Raw genomic sequence first — 21,391 nt, 5'->3', positions numbered from 1 at the left:
AAAGAAGCCTCCTGCACACGTTGTTTTTTGGACACTGAAAGATGCAAACCATCCAATCAGGTACGGTTTTGAGATTGAGCACTCTTCTTTATGAATCAACTTAGAAAACCATTTATGTTACTTTCATTAGAAAAATGTTAATTAAATGTTGTCTTAAGGATGATATTCCAAGAAATTAAAATTATTAAAATATATTGGTTCTTTATTATTTAATACTAAGGTCCTAAGTATAGCCATGAGAAGTTGTAAGCTCTTTCAGGAGTAATGTGTGAATTATTCTACTAGAATGTAGCACATGCGTTTAGAATTATCTTTATGTTGGCAGGTGCGGGGAGCCATGGGAAGAGCAGTTGAAATAGGGAAGCAGAGATGAAAGTTAACAGTAGGAATTTTTTGGCCACCTCAATTCCATTTGAATCCTTCTGGTAGGAAGGATTCTACAAACTATTACAAAACACCCATATCCTTCTGCTTGTCCTTTGTCTTTCTGATTTTCATTTCCCCCCCATATTTTATTTCTGAGTGGTTTATTGGTCTAAACCAATAAGAGCTGAGAGGAAGAAAGTTTGTCGTAGTTTTATGAAAGCATGGACTTGTGAAGTTGTGTCAGTTACTTCTTCAGGCTCTTAGAAACTGGACCCAGAGCAGCATACCAAAAGGGATTCCTCATATTTTCAAAAGTAGTAGGTATGTCATCTCCTTGGACATCTAGCAGTCTTGACTGAGGGAGTCTTTTTTTCTTTTTTTTTTAACTTTTTATTTTGTATTGGAGCACAGTTGATTAGCAATGTTGTGTTAGTATCAGGTGTACAACAAAGTGATTCAGTTATACATATACATGTATCTATTCTTTTTCAAATTCTTTTCCCAATTGAGGTTGTTACAGAAATTGAGCAGGGTCGATTTGAATCAGGAATGGTATGCACTGCCACAAGCTGGAGGGAACCAAGGGTTCTAATAAGGGAGTTGTAGGCAATGAGATCATGAAAGCAGGTGTGGCCATAAGGTCCATATGTTTAAATGCACCAAGTTATGTAGACATAATACTGCTGACAATGGAAGCCCTTTGACATTCTAGGGAGATAAATGACATGATGAAAGCAGTTTTCTAGGAACAGAAGTCTTATAGCAGCAGTAATTCCCTCTCCATTCTGCTCTTCCTTGCCACTGTCCCCAGCATTATCCCTCTGTTGACTCTCTTTCCTTTCTCTGAAGCCCCCAACTGAAGGGCATTAGTAAGGCAAATGCTATAGTGACTTGTGAATGAGGGTAGCATAATATGGCCGAGGCACAGGGACAATCCAAAAGTCATTTCCACTGTCGACTAAAAAAAGATATTCAGGGCTTCCCTGGTGGCGCAGTGGTTGAGAGTGCGCTTGCCGATGCAGGGGACGCGGGTTCATGCCCCGGTCCAGGAAGATCCCACATGCCGCGGAGCGGCTGGGCCCGTGAGCCATGGCTGCTGAGCCTGTGCGTCCGGAGCCTGTGCTCCGCAACGGGAGAGGCCACAACAGTGAGAGGCCCGCGTACGGCAAAAAAAAAAGATATTCACAACCTAAGAGTTGAAAGTTATGTTTTATTTGGTGGGACTTCAAGCCCGGGAGGCAGCATCTCAAGTAACCCTGAGAGAACTGCTCCTCCGAGGAGGTGAGGGGGGAAACCAGGTTATATAGGAGTTTTGCAACAATGACCAGGTAGTCCGAACATCAAAAGATTATTGTTAATTAAGGAAAACCAGACATCTCAAGTTAAGGAATTTAGTCCTTTTCTATGTATGGGGAGATGCAAGAATCTGGGCTCACTGAAATCATTCCTTAGATATGCACCTCAGCTATCTGGGGCCAGTATCCTGTGCTTTCACAGCCTGAGTTTCCTCAGGGCTCACCGGAGGGAGTGGCTGCCATCTGATGGCTGCCGGATGGCAGGTATTCTTTCCTTCCTGAGTTCCCTTAGGGCTCACCAGCCCACCATCGGCTGTGGCTGCAATCACCGATGACTGTGACATCCTTTGTTTACCGATATGGCAGAAAATAGTCCATTTCTCACCACCAAGGATTTTATTGCTTTAAGTCTTAGCTTTGATTCCACTTCTGAGCATAAGTTGGTCCTTATGTATAGTGGAGGATGATACTGCAACCCATAATTGATTCTTTGAAAGGTAGGAGCTGAGAGGGCCTGGGATGGAAGAGCCATTTTCTAGGTAATAACTTTCAGGCTGAAAGAGCATATGTTTTTCACAATTAGAGAAGCTTTTTGAGTATTGATTTAGGAAAGGTATTTTTAAATGAGCTGGCATCCTCAATGGTTATAATATGAATTACCATGAAGGATGTCTTCTTGGGCAGTAAGTAAACAGCGTGGGAAGCAGGCAAGAAGAAATTGAGATGGAGAACATGAATTAGGTAGCAAGGAAGGAACCTCTCTATTGAACTCTTGGCTTGGTAGATCATAAGCTACAAGGAAACTGCTTGCTCTTAAGCTGATTTTGGGTTTCTTGTACAAGATGTTCATTTTTTCCTGCCTTTCCATACTCATAGCAATTTGGATGAATTTGGCTAAAAGGAAAATGGCCAACTTCTTTTGAGGAAATCCAATTATAATTGGATTAGAGTCCAATTATAAACCCTTGTAATGTTGACCATAAACTAATTGGAGTCCAATTAGTTTATGGTCAACATTACAAGGGTTATTTTGATTACTTGGGGCATAAGTGCTTATTTTGAGTTAGGATGAAAGGCCACAAACTTTAGGTCAACGTGGCTCAGACTTGAAATCACAAAATGAAAGGAAATTTATTTAGATGGTGAAGTAAGGGAGCCGCAGACCCCAACGCCTGCAGCTGCCTAGGAGGCATTGGAAATGAGTACTTTCTCACTTTGATAGAATCAACAGGGCAGAAAATATTTTTCTATCAAATGAAAAGTTTTATTCCTAGTGAAATGAAAAATGGCAACTGGAACTTTGCCTCAGCAGTGAATTACATAGAACCAAGTTGAACAGGAAAGACAAGCCTATTTAAAGAGAGGAGAGAAAACTCAGACCCAGCCAACTGTTGTCATGTTTCTCTGATTTTTCAAGAGAAGCCAAATTCTAGGTGCTCTTGTCCTGGCCTTCTCCTTTCCCCCCTCTGTTTCTCTCTCTCTCTTCCTATATCATCTAATGACTTTTTTTCACATTGGTTCAAAAATTTTAAATATTGTGCATTTTATACAACATACACCTGTGAGCCTGGTGCAACCCTGCATTTCACAGTTTGTGTCCTCTCTTCCTTTCTAACCTGAGGCCAAGAGAAGTGAAGTGATTTGCCAGAGCTAGTAAATAGCAAAGCTGGCTTCAGAAGGGAAGTATTTTGATCCACAGCTTGTTTCTCATTCTATAACACAGTTAAGCTCCTATTGGGCAATGCATTCTAGTGGAGAAAAAATATATTTTATGTACTTTCTCAGCTCTATTCCAAGATCTGAAAATGATTATTAGCTCTACCAGCGATTTGTAAAGCCTTTTCCTTGAGAATTAGCTTATTCTGCTTGTCTCTGAACCTCCCTCTCTTTTGCTAGATAAAACAAATGTTTATTGAGATGTGACTCTCCCTAATTTATCTGTAGTCAAGTCCATGTGCACTATTAAAAACCAATATTTTGTAATGGAATTAAACTTGAAATTAAATTAATGCTAATGTAAGTGATTAAGAGAATATTCTTAGTGAAAAACATCAATACACTTGTTATAATTGAATTTTATCTTGTAATACCGTTTGTTCTTTGAGGGAATGTCTTTTTAAGGCATTCTACTTAGTTCTTGCGCATTTAAAAACATAAATTAATTCTGAAACCTGCTCAGAGGTTTTTTTTTCTTTAATACAAACAATTAGTTTATCAATTAACGGCTGAAATTGTAGTCATTATTAGGTTTAATTGCTAAGGAATATGTTGTGCCTTCTTTATTGGGAAGAAATGTATCACAATTTTTCTGTAGTTTTTTTACTTTCCAAGAGTAAAGAATTCATAATCATAAAATAGTAAAAAGGCTAATTAAGTTATATGTATGTATATATGTATATCTATGTCTATGTCTGTATTTATATCTATAGCTATATTTGAAGATTATACATTGCCCTGCCTGAAGACATAGACATAATATTTTTGATATTTGGACGTAAATCAACTTTCCTCTGAAAAGCCTCATCTTGCATTTTGATATAGGAATGTCATATATCATATCACATATCATTTATGCTTATGTTAGATGTCCTTCACAACTTTATGCAGATTTTAATGCAGCAACGCTTTAAGGCAATTTCAGACCCTTGAGAACTATATCATAAATCAACTCTTTCTCATGCAGTATTATCATTATTTCTCAAAGCTATTGCATTTTTCTATATCCTTACACAGATGAATCTACTTATTATACCTGTATACATGCTCTGTATACATATATAGAGATGCACATACCATGTCACTCACACCTGGATGGATGGTGCATTATTGGATAGATAGTTTTTTCGTTGTTTTTGATCATAGTCTTTCACCAGAGAACATACGCTAAATCACATACAATTGCCAATTTGCATTTTGCGTTTGTTCACAAGAGATACCAAGTTAACATCCTATTTTAGCAACTTGCTTTGCATTTAGTTGTCATCTTGTAATATAAAAATGTGATCATTTTAAGGGTTTAAAACCTTCATTTTTCTAGAAGTTGAAATTTTATTCTCCTCTAAAATTCTGCGACAGTGAAAATTTTATAAAATTATGGTTTGATGCAATTAGCGTCTTCTTTTGTGGTGGTATGAAAGCCATCCCTGGTCTTTTTCCTTCATGCAGCCTTTCTTGGGCTTTTTATCCTAATGCCACACATTGAATCAGCCAACACTCCTGTGCAACTCAGTCAAGAGGCACTAAGATCTCACTATACTTGTGAATATACTTGAAGATGCTTAAATATGTATAGGAGGACAACGATATTGTTTGCTGCCATGAAACTGAGGAAAAGGTGCTTGTTGAAATGAACTTGAATTGAATTGTGGTTGGTGAAGTAAAATGAAAAATATCTTCAGAGGGACTCCTTTGGTGAAGGACCCAGAGCAGGTAACGTATCCTCAACACACAATTATATGGAAATAGCAATACAACCAGTGAGTAAGTAGTTTGAAAGTGAGATGAGATGGAGGTATTCTTATATAGCAAGAAAAGAACCATTGTTCTTTTTTTTTTTTTTTTTAATTTTTTGGGGCGTGCCGTGCAGCTTGCAGGATCTTAGTTCCCCGACCAGGGATTGACCTGCACTCCTGACAATGAACGCGTGGAGTCCTAACCACTGGACCATCAGGGAATCCCCCCACTGTTCTTATTGTTATTGGACTTTATATTATTCACCACTTGGACACATCTCCGATCATGATGCTCCATCCTTTAGATGTTTTAGTAATAACTTCTTTAAGAAGGAAGCCAGGAGGGAGGTAAAGTGAAGACAGAGAGCTACCTTTGCAATTTAACCGTGGGATATTAAATATAACCAAGTGAAAATACTCTGGGGACTAATGAATATATTCTTGTGGATTAGAGGCAAGGAATCTGAGCTATGGATAGAGGGTCTAACCTGGGGAAGGAGATGATAGTGTTCTGCTCTATTAATAATTCCCTTTCACACCCAGTATGGAATCAGACTCTAGAGACTGCTAAGTGATCTTTAACCTCTTCTGAACTTGATTTTTTCATCTGTAATATGGTGATCACAGGGCTATTGTGAGGCTAAAATGAAATGAAGCAGGCTGAGTGTTCACACAGTGCCTTGCCCACTGAGAGGAGATGCTATATGGTTATCATGCCCGTGATCTTGATAATAGCAGAGAGTATGGTGTGATGACAATAATGACAAATATAACAAATAACAAGGTCAAAGTTTCATCCCTCCCCCAAAGTTTTGATACTTTATAAATCCTCTAATCTTTCAATCTTTCAGCAGCAAACTTTACCACCTTCATTTGACCCAGCACACTTTCCCATATTATTGGCTATGTGAAGTGACTATGTGAAAAGTACCCTAACAATTGTGTGTGTGTGTGTGTGTGTGTTTCCAGTGTGGGCCACTTTAATCAGAATTAGCCGTGAGACAATCCAGTGTAATGATAAGGGCACAGACTCTAGCGCTTGGTATATTTTGTCTTGAATTCCAATTCTAGTTCTGCCTTCTATTAGCAATATGATACTACACATATTAGTTAACCTTTTCAAGCCGCAATTTATCATCTAACAAATAGCAATAAGACATGCTTATATAGTTATTAAGCTCTAAAGAAATTGATACATGCTAAGTGCCAGTCGGGTGTCTGGAACATGGTTTACGTATAATAAATAATGGTTGCTGTTATTATTACATTGTTGATGTTCTTATGATTATTACTTAGATCATGACAATCCTTCATTCCAAAGTCACTTGAGCAAAGGTGAATGTAGCTTGCTAACTTATTTTAGAACTTTTATAAAATCATTCAAGTGTGTTTTGAGATCATTCCTTGAGATCAATCAAGAATCTCAAGATATGAGACTTTATTAACTTTAGCCTACTAATTTTTCTTCAGTGACATTGTAGATACATATATTCTTTCAGCAAAACTCTTATAATTTTGGTTTTTGAAACCTATAGCTTTCAATAATTTAATCATACTTATCTGATATACACATATATGCACAAATATACATACAAATACATACATATACACACAAATGTATGATCCATACTTTTTTTTTTTTTTTTTTTTTTGCGGTATGTGGGCCTCTCACTGTTGTGGCCTCTCCCGCTGCGGAGCACAGGCTCCGGACCGGGGCACGAACCCGTGTCCCCTGCATTGGCAGGTGGACTCTCAACCACTGCGCCACCAGGGAAGCCCTGATCCATACTTTTATACACACATACATACTTATGTTTCTGACTATATATGAATTGTATGCATGTATATGTATTCATGTGCATGTGTGTATGTGCATATGGTCAGCTCCCAGACAGCTTCAAAACAGACTTAGATTTTCTTTTAATGAAATGTAATGATAGATTTTCTTTTAATGAAATGTAATGATTCTTTTAAACATAATTGTTAAATATTTTCCAAAATGAAACACTTTAGAAGACTTTGATATAATATATTGCAACCTGGAAAACGATATTTGTCCAATATATGCATCATTTGAAGCTGGAGAATGAAACGGTATTTTTTTTTGTAAAAGACTGTTTGTGTGTATATATATGTGTATTCATATAGATTTATGTTTCAAGAAGATAATGATTATGCCAGGGTAATCTGAAGAGGAGAAGAAAAAGTTTTTCACTTAGACATCATTTTCCTTAAGGTAGAACTGATATACATATTCTAATGATTGACAGTTTTATACCAGCTACTACCTCATAAAATGAAATTAAAGTACAGAATTACTTACAGAATTTGAAATATGGCTTAACCACTATGATTGATAAATATGTGCTTGAACAATTGATTAGATATGTGAAATAAATAAAAGTAGATTCTCACCTCATGAAAAATTAAAAAGTAAAATTTGTCCTTTTATTGTTTTACCTTTTGTCTCATTTTTCTTATTAAATATATTTTTCTCTTCCTAAGCAATGTACTTTTAACAACAAAGAAGAATGTAAACAAATGAAGTAAAAGGTGAATTCATGAATACAATAAAACCATAAACTCTGAAAAACATAAAGAGTTATATTTGTAGGTTACCAAAAAGTCAGGAAATTTAAAGAACAGAAAAATGGAGAAATTTTGAAAAAATTAACTGCTTTTACTACATAAAAATTAGAAACACCTGTTAGTAATAACGTACATGACTAAAGTGTCAAACATTGGAAAGTAATAATATAAATAATGCATAAATACCCTAAATTTTAAAATATATAAATTAGTAAAAACTACCCCTTTATTAGAAAAAAAGAATAAACTAAGGCTATGTGTCAACTCTTCTGTTTTTAAACATCTGTGAAATATCCAAACTCATTCAACTTTCTATTAATGAAAGTAAATTTTGAAATCAAAGGGTTCTTTTAGACATATAAAATGCAGACAAATTTCTTGCTTGTTTGTTTGCTTCTTTCTTTTGGTAACACAACTTAGTGCTAATAAAGATGTGGTGTAAGTCCCATACTGCTATGGGAATGGAAAATAGTTTAACTTTTCTGGAAGACAAATAGGCTGTGTCTGTATCAAGAGCCTTAAAATGTTTTGACCCTTTGTGAGAATTACTGTTTGAGTGGCTTCCTGAAGAAAAAAAAAATCATAAAATATTGAAACATTATTTACAGCATTTAAGAAATGAAAGCCGATCAAATGTGAGCAATTATAAAATGACTAAATAAAGATATTCATAATGAATAATTTGTTTTTATTATCATGTCTTGAGAAAAGTATTTAAGACTCTAATAATGAGAAAAATTTGAGGATATAATAATGCTGTATAATCCCAAGTTTAAAAAAGGGTATTTTATACATACATAAGATATCACAATATATATATATGATTTATGAGAGGAATTTACTACATTTTTTGTATGGTGGTATCACAGATAATTTTTACTTATGATGTTATTACCCATATTTTGTATAATAGGTATATTTTACTTTTATAATCAGAAAAATGTAGTGAAAAAGTTTACGTCTCAAACTAGTCACTTTGAAATATTATTTCAATGAAGCTTTAACTATTTAAAACATTGTGGGACTTCTGTGGGAGTACTAACTCAGGATTCTAGGGCTACAAAAATGGTGTAAACAAGATCTGTGCTTTTCAGAAGTTCAGAATCTTGTGCAAAACTTGTAATAAACACATGCATGTAAGAGGTTGCTGATTTCAGTAATGAATGAATGAATGAGTAGATGGTACTCCAGAAATAAGCAAGCATGGCTGTCAGAGTCATAGAGGATCTCACAATGGATTCTTGCTGCATTTAGCTCAACTTTAAAAGCGTAAGCGGGATTTCACAGAAAAGATGAGGCCACAGGGAGGAAGAGAGTTCCAGAATGAGGAAACAGCTTGAGCTAAAAATGGGAGCAAGTAGTGTGCCTGTGGTCCCAGTTGAGTTTTGAGTAGTCAGTTATGACTGGCATATGAAGTAAACGGCTGGGTAGAAAATATTAGCCAGAAAAGACAACACTGAAGCTGACTGTGATGGGCCTGGAGCATTCACTATGTTCTTTAGGTTAAAAAGGGAACCGTTGAGTTAATATGATTTTGTGGAGGCTTCTCAGGGAGCTCTTGGGCAGAAGTGTGGATCGTGGATGCGAAGTAGCCAATAAATGGAACCTTAGAGCCAATCTTAATAGTCCAGGGACTGGACCAGGAAAATGACTCTGGAAATGTAAAAGATGGTGACAGATTTGAGAAACATTTATGGAATAGCATTAACTGCCTTTTGGGCCATTTGAATGCAGTTGCCTGAGACCCACCTTACCTGGAACCTAGACTCAGAATCTCTAAGTATAATGCCTAAGAATTGATTTTAGCAAATTCCCAAGGGGAGATGGCCACATACTCAAGTTTAAGGAGCATCAGTCTGTCACTTAACCTGAGCCAAAGAGTCAAGGATTCTGAGACCCCAGAACTCAAATCCTTGAGACCCCAAGGATTCAAACACCCTAGAGTGTTTTCAGCTGTAGAACACCCAGATTACGGCTCACATGGCAGGGAGGGCGGAGTTTAACGTTAGATGTCTTCTGTGGCTCAAAAATCCCAGGAAGGGCTTCCCTGGTGGCGCAGTGGTTGAGAGTCCGCCTGCCGATGCAGGCGACATGGGTTCGTGCCCCGGTCCGGGAAGATCCCACATGCCGCGGAGCGGCTGGGCCCGTGAGCCATGGCCGCTGAGCCTGCGCGTCCGGAGCCTGTGCTCCGCAAACGGGAGAGGCCACAACAGTGAGAGGCCCGCGTACCAAAAAAAAAAAAAAAAAAAAAAAAAAAAATCCCAGGAAATATACTCTTTAACCTTGTACAATTTGGGATATTATTGGATTCAACTGAGCCAAAGTGAAATCAAATTATTCAATAAATCAAAGATTTCCAAAGCCCCTTTCCTGAAGACACTGAGAGAGCATTGCTCTTCTAGTTATCCATTTGTTTATTCATTCGTTCCTTGCATGAGTATTTATGACACATTTCCTCGTGCTAAAGGATAAGGATGTAAGTATTAACCATAGAGCCCCTCCTTATCTTCAAAGAACTCACAGTCTACTAGGGATAGAGGAGCCTATATTTTTGTGTCCACCGTGAAGTAGATGCTAAATCATTACATGCAATTCTCCCAGCAAACCTGAGGTCTTATTATTTTCATATTACAGATGAAGAACCAAGGTCTCAGGAAGATTATATGACTTGTCCCAGACCTCACAACTAATAAGTGGTAAAACCAGGCCATGATATCCATTTTATCCACCTTATTCTGTCCCCTAAGAAGGAAATCAAACGTGCACACAAAAATAGGATTATTGTTATTACAGACAGATGTGCAGTGTACTGGCAGAACTTGGAAACAGCTATAATTGCCACTGTTGAGCAGAGTAGTTCAGACCAGCCTCTGTCCTTGAAAGTGACTTGTGACCTGGGTCTTGATTATAGGACATCACTCTAAAACTGAAGAGTTAGATGTTTTCCTCATTTTGCAGGCAGAGAAAAATGAGCAATCTATATTCACTTGAAACTCTACTTATAGCCATGCAATTGTAAGGTGTATTAACTTATAATTTTAATCTTTATGATGAGTGATTTTTACATAATTGATCATATAAACAAGCACAGATACCTAAAAACAAATATATGGCTTAAAATACCAACATGTGATGTTTCTTATAGTTGATCAGAGATTGTATACTGAGGCAGATCTTCAGATCTAGAAAAAGAAGGATGAGGGCTGTATACCCATGATGTCTCATTCAAAAGCAGCTCTGAAATCAAGACGTGGTTCTCATTTTAATAATATATCTATATCTCAAAGCTAAATTTAGACCACCTGAAATAAACACTGCAGTTTCAGTACATACCTCAGGTGTATATCTGCCTAATAATTCTTTCACAAAACATAGGTTCTAAATCAACACTGCTGATAAATGAGGGGGGATTACAAAGGAATAATTAAAAAAAAACAATCAATAGATCAGAGTTAAAGATGAGAAAAACATAGGCAAAAACTATGAAAAATGCTAAAGTTATCCCAAGGATGCAATTATTTCAAATACTGTCATAAAAGTTTAAAAGCTAGGAACATTTCAGACATAATATTTAATTCTCATAATATCTCAAGCAAGAAAACCAGATAAGTAGCTTGTACAACATCACCAAAGTGAGATTAAAAGCCAGGATCTTTTCCAGGCCTATGGAACTGATAAGTCCCTGCTTTTTTTGTTTTGTCAACTTATGTTATCTTTTTTAAAAAAAATATTGCACATTTATATTATCTTTTTTTGTTTTGCACACTTACATTATGTAGTTTTTAACTTTTGATATTTCACACTTTTCTGTTGAATTAGCTTCATTCCGGCCTTCATGAAAAAAGAAAACAATTCATTTAGTGTGGAAGCATCTTCCTGACCTTGAATTTGTAATTTTCAAAGTAGAATAAATGGTATTTATGTCATTGTAAAGTCACATGGATTATTTGACTGTACCTTTTAATATTTACCATAGAAAATACTGTGATGCTGGGTCACCTCTCTATGCTTTCAATTATTTTACACAAATACATAGAAAGAGAGAGGTAGATGCATACATAGATACATAGAGTATGTCTTCCTCATTCAAAGCAAAAGACATTTTTTTCTTATAATGTATAATGATCAAGGAACATGGATTTGAGCACTTGTTATTTGATAACTAAGTAAAAAAAAATTAGTGAATTTGCTGACAAGTGCAGATAATTATAACCCTTCCATCTCTGTGTTATGTCAATTTCAAAAGGTTTATTGAGGGCTTATGTCGTTGCCTATGCTATGCAAAGCTGACCTTTTCTTTCCAAAATATAGTTGGAAAAAAAGAAAAGAAATATAATTCACTAACATTATTTTTTAAAAAGTTCTCGAAGCAACTTTTATATTGAAGTTGAATCAACACTGTGACCTAGCACAGACAAGCAAATAGCCACTGCAGGGTTATTAAAAGAAAAGGTTGACCTTATATTGAATCTCTTATTTAGAGGATTTAAACCAGATTATCCACTTTATTTCTTTAATTCCAACATGCCTCTTCTTTCTTATGATGATGAAATTGTAAAAATGTGCCCAAATAATTTCTCTAAACTAATTGTCAGAGCTGATTTAAAATCTAAAAGTCTCATCCTTTATGATTCATCTAATGGGCCAAACTTGATATGAAAAATATTGTAAGTATACATGAATCGATGCTCTTGATTTTGTTTTATAGCCTTTTTTTTATAGTCCTAATATTGATATTACCCTTTTGGGTCTTCTATCAGGCATTTTTTATTTTAAGGGTTAATTGCCTATTTACCTAGAAAGTTAGCAACCTTTTTCTTTAAAGGGCCAGACAATAACTAGTTTAGGCTTTACAGGCCATGTGGTATCTGTCCCAATGACTGAACTCTACTTGATAGCGTGAAAGCAGCTGTAGTTAATCCACGGACACATGGGCATGTCTGTATGCCAGGTAAAACTTTATATATGCTGACATGTGAATTTCATATAATTTTCACCTGTCATGGCATATTCTTCCTTTGTTTATTTTTCAACTATTTAAAAGCTTAAAACAAAAATTCTTGTTTATGGGCTGTACTAAAACAGGCAATGGACTTTATTTGAGAAGTGTATTATAGTTTGCCAACCCCTGTCCGTTTTCCTGAAGATATATGTAAACAAGGCATGGTGCTTACGTGTTTATTCTTTATGTACATTTTGTTAGTAAAGGATCAATCTCTTTACCCACTAAATGAGAGAGGAAGAACGTTTTCAATGAGAGCAGTAACACCTCTGTCTGACCTGTGACTCCTAAGGACAGGGACAGCAGAGGTGAAAGTGACTTGCTTCCTCCTGTAATTCCTGAAGATGTTGCTCGCCTTTCTCAAATCACACCAGCTGGCCTTCACACCTGCTCTTCCTTGATGCCCCACTAATGCTATCCGTGCTCTCCTGGAGACATTTTCTTCAGGGCAAAGGGAAAGTTCAGAGAACTTTGGTAACTCTAGCTTTCTTTTCAGCCAGACTAAAGCTTGTACTCCTCACACTGGAAATGATGATTTCTTTTTTTTTTAATTAATTTTTATTGGAGTGTGGCTGATTTACAATGTTGTGTTACTTTCTGCTGTACAGCAAAATGATTCAGTTATACATATACATCTATCCACTCTTTTTAAGATTCTTTTCCCATGTAGGTCATTACAGAGTTGGAAATGATGACTTCTCATAAAATGGGCTACCCAGGTGGCAGAAATTGGGACAGAGAGAGCAACGTGCAACTGATAGATATTTTTTTCCCCAAAAGCTTCTGAAAATTAGTATTGGTATTGTGTCTATGGTTTAAGAAATTAAAGTTGATCCTCAAATCTTCAGGCTCACAGCTAAACTTAATTCCAAAGCCAGTATCACACCTGCTAAAAATCTTTGATGAATTTTTTTTTACGTGCTTACTCATGAGGCATCAAAATCAAAATCAATAGGGATAGGCATGCTTGTATCAGTTTTATTCTCGTATCATTTTTAATATTGAAATTCTCCATGTGCTTATTGCAGAGTATTCTTTTCTCTTATGGTTTACATACTTTGAAAAATTGAATACTTTAAATAAACATTATGGAGATTTATTTATTATTGGACTATTCTTTTGTTTCTTGGATGAAGTGTACTCAATATCAGGAAGTACTTTGATTATTTTTTAGAGAAAGTAATTATTGAAGTGAATTACGACTCCTCATTTATGTTATTCCTGATGCATTGAAAGCTCCATAGATAAGGTCATGAATGATGTATGGGACTTTACGTTTTTTCAGTTCCAAATATGCATACTATATATAAAGTATATTCAAGTGTACATACTATGTATATATGAATTATGTACCTATATATACATATGTACTGTATATAGGAAGTACATACAAGTTCAGAGAGATACATGACTTTTCAAGGTCACACAACAATCAAGAGCCCAATCAAGTCATCTAACTCTTCCTTTATACCATGTTGCTTCCATCTAAAGAATGAAAGATACAGTTACTTATTCTTTGGAAAGAATATGGTCCCATCACGTTATTTTTAAAGATATATATATTTTTGAATTTTAGAGTAGTTTTAAATTTACAGAAAAACTGCAAAGAATACACACAGTGTTCCTGTATACCCCACACCCAGTTTCCTCTATTGTTAATATCTTACATTATAATGGTGTTTTTGTCACGACTAATGAATCACTATCGATACATTATTATTAAAACCCATACCTTATTTGAATTTCCTTAGTTTTTATCAATCAGTTTCAGGATTTCTTCCAGTGTACCACATTAATTAATTTCAGTCATCATGTCTCCTTGACCTTCTCTAGACTGTGACGGTTTCTCAGACTTTCCTTATTTTGTATGACCTTGCCAGTTTTGAGGATTACTGGACTGTTATTTGTTTTTTTTTTTTTTTTTTTTTTTTGTGGTACGCGGGCCTCTCACTGCCGTGGCCTCTCCCGTTGCGGAGCACAGGCTCCGGACGCTCAGGCTCAGCGGCCATGGCTCACGCGCCCAGCCGCTCCGCGGCACGTGGGATCCTCCCGGACCGGGGCACGAACCCGTGTCCCATGCATCGGCAGGCAGACTCTCAACCACGGTGCCACCAGGGAAGCCCTGGACTGGTATTTTGTACAATGGCTCTCAGTTTGGGTTTATCTGGTGTTTTTCTCATGGTTAGGCTAAGTTATGGTTTGGAGGAGGAAAACCACAGAGGTAAAGTGCCCTTCTTATCACATCATATCAAAGGTGCGTACTGTCAACGTCACTTATTACTGCTGATCACCAGGTGTGGCGCAGGTAGTGTCTGACAGGTTTCTTCATGTAAAGTTCCTCTCCTCCTCCTTTCTAGAGTGTACTCTTTGGAAAGAAGTCCTGTGTGTAGCCTACACTTAAGGAATGGTGATTTATGTTTCACCTCCTTGCGGAGGAGCTTCACTTCATTTTTATCTCCATGAAATTAGCCAAGAATATTGCCTCCACTGAACCTTGTTAATAGGAGAATCTTGTCCGAGATATATGTGTGTTCATATTAATCGAACAATTATCTTCCAATGCATACTTAACTTGCTTGTGTATTTTTTCTTTCCTTCATGGTTCATGCAATAAATGCATATGGATTAAAGATGAGAAACAGGACACTTGATTAAATAACTAAACTGGAAGAGTTTATTTACTGGGCTTAGTTTCAAATTAGTTGTAAATTGACTCACAGAGTTCTTTCAACTACAGGGTGAAGTGGAATGGAATTTTACAGCTAAATTTAAACTAGATATGAAGAATCTGATGATAAACAAAAAATGGGAAAGTCTAGATATCTTTTATGGGTAGTAGTCTTAACACACTTCCTATAATGGCTAAACATGCTGTTTGTTATGTGTAAAATAATGAATTAAAGCATAACATCTTACTATCAGAATGAAATAATTTTTGACACATTTTAGGGGGGAGGGATTTGGCTATGTCAATAGGCATGGAAGTAACACTGAGTTTATTTTGGGGAATTAAAAACAATGTGTACCCTCCAGAAAGAAATATTCAAAAACATGCGTTATTTAAAAGTAAATATGAAAAGCAGACTTATCTTCCCCAAAATGAATCTCATTCTCCCTTCATTCATATCATTGTAACATAATAATAATTTGGGGGCGGGGTATTTTAAATGAGAAGAAAAGTTTGATAGCAGATTTTACATGAGAAGATTCTACAGCAGACTTGACAGACTTGTTAAACTTTTTAAAATTAAAAAATTAATTTTCTATCTTCTAACAACCTGTATTTGAATTCTCTTAGAATACCTCACCCTCTTTCACATATTGGGCAATGCTTTCTCATGGAATTTTTACTGACTATATAATTGACCCCCAAAAGAAGATAGTTCAATATTGCAGTCAGTCTGATAAACAAGGTTGATTTTCTTCTACTAATATTTTGAACCATTATATCTCAATCAAGGGGATATATAACTATTCTAAAATGAAAATGTAAAGAATGTGAAAAACCATATCTCTTTCTTCTTAAATTCCTATTCCTTAGATTTTTAAAGAATGTATTTTTTCTTAATAAATTGACATATATAGCATAAACTAGTAATTGACTGAAAACACATACTTATTCTAGACAATGTAATGCATTTATGAACTGTAATGACAACTATGAAATAAAATGTAATATAATGAAATATATTGGTGACACTGTTGTCAGAGTAATCCAGGAAAATTATTATTTTGCCGTTACATATACTGATTCACACCTAAAAATATTAAAGGAAATTAAGTAATCAGTGATTTAATGTTTGTGTGGACCATGACAATATTGAAGTGATGCTGTAAATATCTTACCTTAAAGAAGACTGGAGGTTTTGCGATTTCCTTGAGATGTGTAAAATCCAGTGAGATTTTACTAAGGAGAAAATTATCTTGAGAGTTTTCTGAGATGCAACAAAAACTGTTGTTCAATGACAGTGGCTTCAATTCATTCCTAAAACATTTACTGAAAGCTAAATGACTCTGTTCTGTATGTTGGGGCTACTGTGTTGGATGCGATTTGGGGCCGGCCCTCTGGGAATTCTGTGTTATAAATTCCATTTATAACAGTTTATAGTCACTCAATAAATTTTGCTTGTCTTTCCACCAAAATAGAGTTATTGTATTTTTATTGCTTAGATTATCATGTTAGAAAATACTATAAATCTTTTGAAAAATTTTCAAGCTACTTTGGCAATCTCCTGTTAGGACAAAACTCTGTTGGTTGTTGTCCTAGAACTTCACTTAAAAAGTGAACAGCCATGGCCAGGGCCTGGGCTAGGGGCTAGAGGACACCAAAAGGTGTCAAACACAGCCCATCCTTTCAAGAAACTTTGTGTCAAGTTAAGCTCATTACATACAAGATATTTATCTAAGAGTATAATCTTCTGGAATCTAAGTCCGAGTCATTGATTTTGATTTATTTGATAAACAATTTTTATTCACTCATAAAGCTGTAAATATATTTGCATTTTTGAGTAGCATGTGGAAATGGTGGTACATACAATAATAACTCATTATAATTTCTATATAATATTCAGGAGATGGAGTTTGCTGTAGTAGCAAGATGATTTACTTTGGAGTCAGGCAGATCTGAGTTTGATATAGACCTGTATCACAGCCAATAACCTATGACTCTGATCTAGTTCCTTAACCTTTCTGGGACTCAGCTTTCTCACTTGTAGTGTGTAGCTAAATCCTAACTTTCAGTGTGGCTGGGAGGATTTAACATAACATATACAGAGTTCTTCGCACATGCTTGGCAAAGAGCAGGTATGGAAAACCGCTGCTGGGTATTTGTCAGTGTTAGAATAATAATTCTTGGGCAATGTTTCACTGTTTTAAAAATGACTTCACCTTCATTATCCAATCTAATTTTTATACTAACTTCTGAAATTAAGATATTATCCATTCAGTTATTCATGTAAAGAAACCAAGAAATGGAAGTGACCAGTGGAAATCTGACACATCCCGAATTTGAATCTTTGATTTCTAGCTCAAGATCCTGCCCTCTCCATAAAGAATTAAGAATTGTGAGAATTCAGTTTTGCCTTGTTCACACCAAAGCCTACCTGTTTGGTTTGGACAAGGTATGTAAATTCTTGAAGTCTTAACTTCCTCACCTGTACATTGAAGGCATTGTACTGATATATCTTCCCAATCCTTTCCAGTTTTGCACGCACTATGAGAGTCAGTAGAGTGTAGTTGTTAAGATACAGGTGTTGGAGATAAACTCTTAGATTCAGATCCTGACTCTGCCATTTGTTGGCTCTGTAAGCTTAGGCAAATTACTAAATCTCGTCAAGTCTCATTTTACTCGTCATTATGGGTGAATAAATAGTACTTACTTCAGGGCATCATCTTTGTGAGGAATAAACGCATTAAACTATGCAAAATACGAAGAAAGGGATCTGGTATAGAATAAGTGTTATACATATAAGGTTTTGCTGATTATTTCCTAAAATTGTGCCGTCAAATTTAGTGACTCCAAGTGAGCCATTTGAACTCTTCAAGTCAGAGTAGATTTGCTTAAACAATTAAGTGAAAACATCACCATCCTGGATTCTTGGCCCAATCACACTACTGTTCTTGTGACACTGACTCAACTCGCTAGCTCTGTTCTAAAGAACAGTTATTGGTGGACATAGCCACATACACCTGGGAGCAGTGTTTACCTGTCCAGAAATAGATGTATGTGTATCAATATATAGTCAGCACTGAATCTTCTCCTGGTACCCAACTGAACTGATGAATCTATTTCTTTGAAGTTCTGGAACTATTCGGGATCTGGGTCAGTATGATTGCAGAAGCCAACGATTCTAATTAGACATTTGCTGAAGCACCAAAATGTATAGCAAAACTGCTTTGCAAAATAATTATTTAAGCATGTAAATTCCAAGCATTAGATGCAAATTAAAACTCATTTTGGTAGAAGAATAACTAAAAGTCTTAATTCTATATGTTATTTGTAGACAAATGCAAGTTTTATTTTACTAATAAAATTGTTCATTAAAATCTTTAAGACATATCACATTCATATTAGATCTCACTGAAAAGTAATTCTAATAATTGAACTTAGACATATTGAGATGCATACGATGATGGAGTCAACATAAAAATAATAGCTAAATTTTTGACAAATTGCTTAAAAATTTTTTAAAAAGGTTTTATTTCCATAGTATGGACTTTTAGAACATATTGGTAAACTATTCTTCCCTAAATTATTGTTTAATAATATTACAATATTTAATAATTTAAGTACAAATTTTATTTAGTTTCCATGCTTTAATTTTGCTTTGTAAGAATTTCAAAAATATAGAAACAGCTGACATTTTTTGAAACAACTACTAGCACAGTGGAAAAAAAACCTGCTTTCATTCCATTTTTTTTTTTTCTGTATTCACTCTTTTTTGCTAGGTGGCATGCATGCAGTGGTTTCATGGAGACCATACAATGCTTGAGATGATTGAGAAAAAACGTTGCTTGTGCAAGGAAATAAAAGCTAGACAGAAAACGGAAAAGGGCCTTTGCAAACAGGATAGCATGCCTATCCTACCCAGCTGGAAGAAGAATGCGGGTACAAAGAAGTACAGCCCTCCACCCTATTCTAAACAGCAAACGGTATTCTGGGACACTGCCATATGACTGTGTGCAGGATGGCGTGAGCTCCACATTATTTAGCACGAAGAGGGAGGTCGACTCGGTCATGTGATAAGTAACTGTTACATATCGTCTCAGTCAAAATGGAATGCCAGTGGTTCCCTGGAAAACCCATGGGAAGCTGTGCCTATTCGTGGCTAGTTCAAGATAAAATCCATATTTCCTTGCATTTAAGGCACACTTATTTATCATGGATTATTTTGAATCCAGAAGATATTAAGATGTAAATATTTTACTAGTTTATGGATGACACCTGAAATAATACACATTATACGTATATAAATGATAGAAATATCAAGAGTTTTACTATATGATACAATTTCTGTATTAACTGGTTTGTTATCTCTTTTATATGTCCCTTGATGCCTTTGATTATTAATTTTTGCATTTAAAATGTTTCTTTCTGCCCACCTTTGGTTTCTGTACACGAGCTCACAGATAGGTTATGTTCAATCACACAATATATGATCTGGTGCTAGCAATGTAAAAGTTGAATATCATATTCGTTAGGAACATCTGTTGCTTTGTACGTTTTTAAGGGTTTGACAGGAAATGAATGCCAATGTGATGCTGAATTTGGGTGTCCACGTTACATCAACACCAATATTTTTGCTACATTGGCTTTATAAGAATTTCTCTCCAGTATCATCTTGTTTATACTAAGCAATGGTTAGTCAGACTCCAGAGAAAGTTAATAGGATATATTTGGACATCCCCGCAGAAAACATTTCCTTCAGAAATGACTTTAGGGACACATGTCCTTGCATCATTGATTTGATTGGAGGAGACCAGGTTTCACTGTGATAATGGAAGGAACAAGGAATCAAAGGTTAAACAGCACAACTGCTTTCAAGAGGGTGGGACCAGTGGCATTAGAGCCACTGCTACTATTTTTGAGTAACTTTTCATGTGTATGTTTGTTTCCCCTAGAAAATGACCAATATACATTCAACCAGATGAGTTTACATGTTTTAGTATACTAAAATGCCAATATTTCTCAAAATTTAGGTTCACAAATGGAGTAGTATTTCATGTTAATTTTTCAAATTAGTTATTACCATATTTTGGGGGTGTAATCTTCTGTGCAAGTTCATCATACCCATTCTTACTGATGATGACACCATGACCAAAGAATTATGACCAATTGTTTATTTTATTTTGTTTCAAGGAAGAAACAGGAAATGCAGGGGATGGGAGATGGGGTGGATTCAATTTTATGCGGTGGTAAAATTTAAGTTAAATAAATCATATATATCTTTTAAGAGTAACTTGTTAGTTGACTATAAATATCCCCACGGATGAATAAAAAAGAAACTATCACATATATTTTGTATATTTAAATTACTATTTATGCTTCCTAAAATGGACAGTATGTGATTCTTCTTTAACAATCAATTTAGTATTATATTTCTGAGAGAAAAGGTACGTGTTTGAAGTTATCGTCATCGTGGTTTTCCTTGTAAGGGTTTTGACAGCAATAGTACAATGCTGCTCAATATAACCAAATATAACAGGAGGTAGGGAATTTTTGTAATCTATATTGCTAAGGAGCTAGTAATGCTTTAGCAGTAATAGTTTCTTTCGAGCCTTTGAAATGTTATAAAATAATTTTTTAATATTTTATAATTAATGTATATTTTGATGTCCTACTAGAATTCTGAAAGAATAAGGAAAATAAGGTAAGTGGGAGCATGTATCTCTGTTATGTGTGCCTGTGTACACGTGAATGAGTACTCAGTGGGGGAACTGTGTACACTAAATGCTTATTGAAGTTTTAGTTTTGCTTGTATCACCGAGGTGGTAAAAAAAAAAAAAAAGAGCAGAGTCACAAGTACAGGAAATCACGGAGAGATCTTAAGTAGCTTAAATAAATCCTACTGCCATGTTTCACCAGTTATAGATTATGTTTCAAATCCAACAATCAATGGAGTACAAATCTAGGAGTGATGAAAATGTGTTAAGGTAAAATCATAATTGAAATAAAATGCGTTTATGAG

General features: G+C 35.5%; 1 protein-coding gene across 1 annotated transcript in view; it reads left to right on the top strand.

Annotated features, from left to right (window-relative positions):
- The window catches only part of NYAP2 (neuronal tyrosine-phosphorylated phosphoinositide-3-kinase adaptor 2), a 247,402-nt gene extending 228,023 nt beyond the window's left edge, over positions 1-19,379 (top strand). Inside the window, exon 6 of the mRNA XM_060151256.1 lies at positions 19,152-19,379. Within this exon, the coding sequence (XP_060007239.1) occupies positions 19,152-19,379 (228 nt within the window). The remainder of the gene's footprint in view (positions 1-19,151) is intronic.
- Positions 19,380-21,391: the final 2,012 nt, after the last annotated feature.

Source organism: Lagenorhynchus albirostris, chromosome 6, assembly GCF_949774975.1.
Source record: "Lagenorhynchus albirostris chromosome 6, mLagAlb1.1, whole genome shotgun sequence".
Taxonomy (NCBI): domain Eukaryota; kingdom Metazoa; phylum Chordata; class Mammalia; order Artiodactyla; family Delphinidae; genus Lagenorhynchus; species Lagenorhynchus albirostris.
Note: the sequence above shows the minus strand (reverse complement) of the source record. Positions and strands in the feature narration are given on the sequence as shown.